Source organism: Pinus tabuliformis, chromosome Q, assembly GCF_031772625.1.
Source record: "Pinus tabuliformis cultivar Carrire ecotype Pingquan chromosome Q, CPIR1, whole genome shotgun sequence".
Classification (NCBI taxonomy): domain Eukaryota; kingdom Viridiplantae; phylum Streptophyta; class Pinopsida; order Pinales; family Pinaceae; genus Pinus; species Pinus tabuliformis.
In genome coordinates this window covers 786,618,707-786,625,847 of record NC_142296.1, presented here as the reverse complement: position 1 = coordinate 786,625,847, position 7,141 = coordinate 786,618,707, and the positions used below count along the sequence as shown (strand labels likewise).

The window sequence follows — 7,141 nt, the reverse complement described above, 5'->3', positions numbered from 1 at the left end:
AAGGTTTTTGGATTTTAGAGTTTTCAGTACCATGATAAAATATATCTCGAGCCTCTTGTTATGGAATTCTCTCAATAAGCATAGTCATTACATATCTTCATAGAGATAAGCTACCACATCCTAGCTACATTGTATTTCTATATACAAGTTTCACCACTTGATTCATTAATATGCAAGTTCATTATTAATATAATACTATGTTTTGAGTATTATATATTGTGTTATGTCTATAATATTGTTTTCTTTCCATTGATTTTCAATCTACTATGGATCACTTTGCAAATTTAAGTGATAATATATATATATATATATATATATATATATATATATAAAATTAAAAATCAAAATAATTATAATTTATTTTAAAAATCGATAATATTTAAACACAGAAAATTATAGCTTTCAAAAAATTACATTAAACTTAATAAGAAAATAAAAATATCTAAATATTTTTAATCTAATAAATTATATATTTAAAAATTATTAAATAAAAATTAAACTTCATACCAATTAATTAATAAATATTAATTAAATCCCATTTTACTAATTAAAAAAAAAACTTAATTTTTAAATTAGAAGAGAAAAATAAAAACTGCTTGCTATATTAAAAAGCTTACCTTTTAATCATATCATTTAATGATAAAACTTTTTATATAATAAAACCCTTTATTATGATAAATTTAAGTTCATTATTTTCTACATAATGAAGCCCCTTTCTTATTAACTTTTTATATAATCAAACCCTTTATTATTATGATCAAGTTCGTTATTTTCTATATAGTAAAGCCCCTAAGCCCCTTTCTGGTCATGATCAAGTTCATTATGAGAAAATCTTAAACAATAAGAAAAATAATCCCCTTTTTAATTTAAAGTTCATAACGTTTAAATACAACTTCAAATATGCATTCAATGGTGTCAAGTACTTGGTGTATGTTTATACCGTTTCTTTTTATTTTTAATAAAACAAGTATGATTTTCTAATGGATTAAATCTTACCAGTCTTATGGATACTTTGGGAGATATGGATAGTGTGTAGAGTTGAAAGGTTTATGTATTCTATATTGCATGTATATTAAAATTTGGCGATAATTTTTTCAATGTTATATTTTTTAGGTTGTATTTAATTTTGGGGTTTATTAGTTAAGTTTAATTTTAAAGGTTTCTGGGAGAATGGAACCTGGACCCTGTGACCCTTGGATCCGTGAAGCACTCATTTTGATCAACTAAATTAACTCTTAAAACTATATTATATTTTATATATATATATAACCATCTAAATTATATATATAACGGCAATGCTTTATTTTCTTTTTATGTGGTCATGTGTATTGAAATATTTGAATTTGAACTGTTAATGTATGGTTAATCTTAACATCCAAACATAAAATGAGTGCAAAAACATAAAAGATTTGCGCTGCGTTGTTCGGCACACAGCCTTTCGACAGCAATCGAAAAAGTTAAAACAATGACATAAAGAAAATGCTCACATTATATTTAATTTATTGTACGAGCATTCAAATCTATTGTTAATTAGTGAACGATGAGACATTAAATCGAATCTCAGCCTCGAATCATTCACAATTCCCAAAAAAAACACCTCGAAATAACAAAAAGCGATGGTACCATTTTGCACTGGACCTGCCCCTAGTCACTGTTCATGATTCCTCCATGATTTGAATTACACAGTAACCCAATGAATGAAAACATTCAAACGCATCTTTCACTTCGCCCCACATCCTGGCCACACCCATTAATTAATTTTTAACCCTAACCCTACTTACTTCTCTGGGTGCACAAAATCACATGCATTACGTTAGCAATGTGAAACAGAGGCCTGGGAATCGGCCAAACAGATTTTTAATTTTTATATCAAAGAAAATCACATAATTTGTTTTAAAAATGATGGAAATATTGGATTGTGTTAAAATGTCGTAAGAAAATAAGATAATTTGTTCTTAAAAATAATAAAAATTTTGTTAAGATGCAAAAAATTCTTAGAAAATAATGAAAATTTTAATAAAATTTTATTAAAATCTCATGGAAAATCCAAATTACAACCATCAAAATTTGTGAGAGCCCAACAATCCGTACAATACAATATATCTCCGTAGGAAAACCAACCCAAAGAAACCCTGACACTATAAGATAAATCAAATCCCAATCCCTGGAGCAGATTGACTAGAGGAGTCAAATCTTGAAATTATTTAAATGGAAAAATACAAGATTTTACAAACACATACAATACAATGTATCTCCGTAGGAAAACCAACCCAAAGAAACCCCGACACTATAAGATAAATCAAATCCCTGGAGCAGATTGCCTAGAGGAGTCAAATCTTGAAATTATTTAAATGGAAAAATACAAGATTTTACAAACACATGAGATTTAAAATTTTTGTTAAAATCCAAAAAAATTAAGAAATCCAGATTACAATGGTCAAACTTTGTAGTAACCAAACAATCTGTACAATACAATATATCTCGGTAGGAGAAAACCAACGCAAAGAAATCCTGACACTACAAGATAAATCAAATCCCTGGAGCACACTGACGCGAGGAGTCAAATCTTGAAATTATTTGAATGGAGAAGTGCACGATTCTGCAAACACAGAGGATATAGAACACCAATCGCTACTGTAGCACCTGCAAGCTGCAGGGCTGTGTGTTATTGTTTCTGTGAAGGGGAAGAATTGGCATGAATATTAATTTAAATTAAAAAAGCAGCCATGAGAGAGCCTGCAACGTTGATCAGAAGCTTATCCACTCATCTCCATCTACAAAGCTGAGATCAATGAAGGGCTTGGCTTCCTGGTCTGTGAGCTCCCTGGACCATGAAACTCGCCCTGCAAAGTTCGCACCAGGTCCAGTGCACTTGTATTGGCCGTAGAACACAGTCCTGACATCCATAATATTATTCAAACTCCTCAGAAAAGACCAGCATTACCTATACTTTTTGTGAAAAAAGTGAAGTTGTTGTGTGCGCGTGCAAATGGATAAATGAGATAAAACAGGGATTTGGCGTTATGCTTTCATGCGCATGCAATTTTGCAGAAATATTATATTCCAGGAAAGCAGCAGAAAAAAAGGAAAAAGGAAAGTTGCATAGTGGGTGGGTTGTTGAATAAATACAGTTCTCTGGTGCGGTCGCCCCAGTTGTACCAGCCCTTGGGAGCAATGATTTTGTCCATATATGTATATGCAAACACCACCCTTGAAAAACTCCCCCATGCCCTTCCAAGGTAAAACGCCCCCGATCCTGTTACTTTGCATTTCACGAAAGAGAACCCCGTTGCCTCCAGTAAGCTATCCCGCTTCTGCGCTGTCAGAGCTCCATATGTACTTGATATGGCATGCAAGTGACATTCCTGAGAGTGTTGTCAATCAAATGAAATATTGCTGGGTTAGAAAGCGATATTTACTCAAGCTGACTGAGCTGACTGGTAGATTCTGAATCGAAATCGAAATCTAGCAGTAAATAGTAATGATATCATTGCTTTTCTCTGAAATATTTGTACATGTATGCAGCAAACCAAACCAGGAAATAGTAATGATACCATTGCTTTTCTCTGAAATATTTGTACATGTATGCAGCAAACCAGGAAATAGTAATGATACCATTGCTTTTCTCTGAAATATTTATATATGTATGCAGCAAACCGTAAATTAACATTGATCAATGAAATGCAAGGATGATTCTATAAATGGGCGCAGTTTCACTTAAAGGCTTTTGTCTTTTTGGTTTTTTCTTCTCTTTGCTTTTTTTCCCTGTGCTAGAATCAGACCATACCCTTTGTTAGAATTAGGCCATACCATTTTTAAGATGGTGTTATTTAATTATTAGGTAATACAATAAATGAGGCAATACAATTTTTAAGATGGTATTATTTACTTATTTTAGATGGAGTATTCGGTAGAATTTGGCCAAGCAATTTTTTTATTCTAAGGTAATGCCATTGTAAAGATGGTGTTGTTTAATTATTTTATCTTGAGTTTTTGGTTGAATTTTTTTTATTAGATTGGATTTTTTGGTCGTGGTTTGAAATTTGTTTTTTAATAAATAAAATGGATTTAGTGTTATAAAAAATGTGTACGATTTTCACATATAATTTTGTGGTTCATCAAATTTTTGGCAAATTTGATCACAAAATATATCCCGAAAACTCTAAAATTTATAACAATTAAATTATTTTTTATTAATATTATAATTTTTGATAAATTTTTGAATGAACCCAAAATCCTTCGGTTATGTAGATCCGAACAAATCTCTATCAAAATTTTGTTAAAATTAACTTAAAAAATTTGACCCAAATCAACAGATAAACCAATTCCAATAAAAACATAAGAATATTGTAAACAAAGCAGGACAATAAACATTCCCATAGCTGAAAAAGTTGACAATGGTTTTTGATAAACGGGTTTTTGAATGAACATATTCCAACAAACCGCTGTGTACAAAATTCACTGGAAAATATGACCAGAGTCCACAAATAAACAATTGCAAAAAAAGCACAAGAATATTGTAAACAAAGTAGGACAATAAACACCGAGAGAAAAAGTTTCGGCTACAGCAGAAAAGTCTGACAATTGATCATGACCGAAGCCTACCCAGGCAAACACCAAAGAAGTAATTAATATAGAAAAGGGGAATGATATTGCAAGAAGAATGCCAGAGCATTTCTGCACCTGAAAACCATCATAGAAAAATGACCAGTTTGTAAAGAGGTTGCTTTTGCATTATTTCAAGTTCCCAGCAAAATCTGATACGGTGACTTTGCCTAGTTATCGTCTCTCGAGATTCAGTGATTAGCTCATATGTGTGCAATCCAATGATTTAGTTATAATGAAGGAATTAATGAAATTCACAGCTAGCTAACCTCATAAAGTGAAAGTCCATTGCCGAAAATGAAATCGATTGAGCCTTCGATGTAACAATCTTTGAAGTAATGTCGTCCTATATGGTCATACAGTGTATCCTGTGCACCCAGAAACTTGCAGCCCAGAAACGAGGCCGTATCTCCTGATATTCTGAATGCCACAGCTTGCTTTCCAGATGCCCCAGAAGGAGGAGAAGGGGTTGTGTTCTGCAATACTCTAAACATTATATATCTAAAAGCATATAGGCGAAGATTTTATATAGTAAAAACCATTCCATAACCACAAGGCAACAAGGAAAGCATATTCCACCATTGTTGCACCCACACAAAACACAGTAGCGGCCCAGAACAGAGTAAAAAGAAATGGCAGAACTAGAAGATTAAAATGTATAAGAGATGTGAGAGATTAGAACCTTGAAAGTTAAGTTTTTGGCAATGAAATAATTAGAATTGACTGCAACCGTTGCAGAAAAGTAAGTGCCCATGGGGTGGCCATTGGATCCTGGAGTCCCAGCATTGTCTCCCCATTGGATCACCGTTTTGTCTGCCCCTGCGCCCTGAAATGTTATGAACGCCTTAGTTGGTGGGATGTCCACTTTTTCCCTGCAGACACAAGGTTATACTGTTGAAGAAACGAGAATACATTTATATATTTTGGAGAATTTTGTAAGAAAACTGTGTAAAGATTTTTAATCTGAACCAATTGAGTAAAAGATTTATAATTCGTACAACGTTTGGGGAGGATATTCTACCCATCATCCAGACCAGAAAGGAGTGTGTACCCAAAATATTGGATTAATGGAATATCCATCTAAAAAAGAGTATTCACCCAAAACATTGGATGTGTTCACCCAAAACATTGGACGGATTAATGAATGTCCACCCAAAACATTACAGGGGAATAAAAAAATCTTTACACATGTTTTTTTTTTAAATTCTCCAAACTATGAAAATCTACAGTCTTACATTTATATACATTGATCCATAACGATTCAAGTTGCAGTAAATTACTCACGTGTATACACCCGGATTGATGATAATAACAACGCGGAGCAAGTTGATGAGAGGCAAGGCATTGACTGCTTTCTGCACAGACGTGTAATCCCCCACGCCTGGTTTCTGGTCGACTGTAACATAGAATGTGGGAAGAAACTTGTTCTTGGCTGTCCTGAATATGGAATGCTTCAGGCTGCCCATTTGCCTCACCCATTTCATGAATGCCTGCTCGATCATACGGGATTCAGTGGCATTCATGGCAAATGGCATTGGAGGGCTAATCTTCCTGGTATGATGATGCCCATGACCCTCAGCCATGTCCACAACATTCATCATCCCTGCGATGGCCACTAGAATGCAAAAAGTCTGCATTGTGATCGATGTCAAGGTGCAGTTCATAAAGGCGTTCTCATAAGTTCAATCGATTAGATGAAAGCTCAAAAACCCCCCAGGCTATGAACAGAGTCACGTCCATGCGAAATTGAAAAACGCAGACAAAAACAATAAAAGAGGAACTGCAAACCCCTGCGTCATCACTGCAGAAAGCCTCCGATCTCTATGTAGTAATGTGGACAAATGACTGCATAAAAACGATGGTACAGCTACGTTCTCGTGAAGAGACAAAGCTGGCACAAAGCCCGTATTATATGGCTATTACGCCACAGTTTCTACTAATTGCCTTTTCACACAGAAACATCAAAATTCATGCGAGTCACGGGGACTCGTCTAAGAGAGCCACGACAAATGGTGCAGACAAAGTAACCAGATTGACCACACAAACATCCAACCAGAAGAACGAGACAAGCAACACCAGAACCCCCCAAGTAACCTTCGGTAATAGATGCAATTGTATATATTCGTGTGTGTATATATACTTCACTCTGTGGCACGTGAACATGTCCGTCTCCAACGATGACCTTGTCTGGATGCAATTGACTGAGCGGGTACATAGTATATACATTGTATATCATACTGCGTATGTATGCGTGTCAGGCTGTAGATCATACAAAGTACCAAGTACAATTTCCTAAAAGGATAATACATTCCTTTACAATTTGACCTCTGCGCAGTGGTTTTAGAATAGTAGTCTAAACAGGAAAAGCTTTTTTAGGAAAATAATGGAAAATCTAGTAGAATTTTGATGAAATTTGGAAAAAAAATTTGGAAATTCTGATTATAGTTGTCAAACTTCAAAATTTTGGGTACCCAGAGTGCTTCATGATGTTGAATACATTTCCACCATTAAAAAACAATTTAAACACTTTCACTAT

General features: G+C 33.9%; 1 protein-coding gene across 1 annotated transcript; it reads right to left on the bottom strand.

Annotated features, from left to right (window-relative positions):
- Positions 1–2,380: 2,380 nt before the first annotated feature.
- LOC149221841 (putative pectinesterase 53) lies at positions 2,381–6,693 on the bottom strand. The gene is made up of 5 exons (XM_089385250.1): positions 5,890–6,693; positions 5,288–5,477; positions 4,875–5,081; positions 3,130–3,365; positions 2,381–2,896 (listed from the first exon to the last, which is right to left on the bottom strand). The coding sequence occupies exons 1-5, from the start codon at positions 6,267–6,269 to the stop codon at positions 2,749–2,751; spliced, it is 1,161 nt and encodes a 386-aa protein (XP_089241376.1). The 5' UTR covers positions 6,270–6,693; the 3' UTR covers positions 2,381–2,748.
- Between the last annotated feature and the right edge of the window lie 448 nt (positions 6,694–7,141).

Bases quoted from the DNA above. Each gene is read 5' to 3' on its own strand.
- LOC149221841 (XM_089385250.1), bottom strand. From the start codon at position 6,269: ATGAACTGCACCTTGACATCGATCACAATGCAGACTTTTTGCATTCTA. The intron at 5,478-5,889 runs GTGAGTAATTTA...TTGTGTCTGCAG, and splicing joins ATCAATCCGGGTGTATACAC to GGAAAAAGTGGACATCCCAC. The intron at 2,897-3,129 runs GTATTTATTCAA...TATGGATGTCAG, and splicing joins GGCGACCGCACCAGAGAACT to GACTGTGTTCTACGGCCAAT.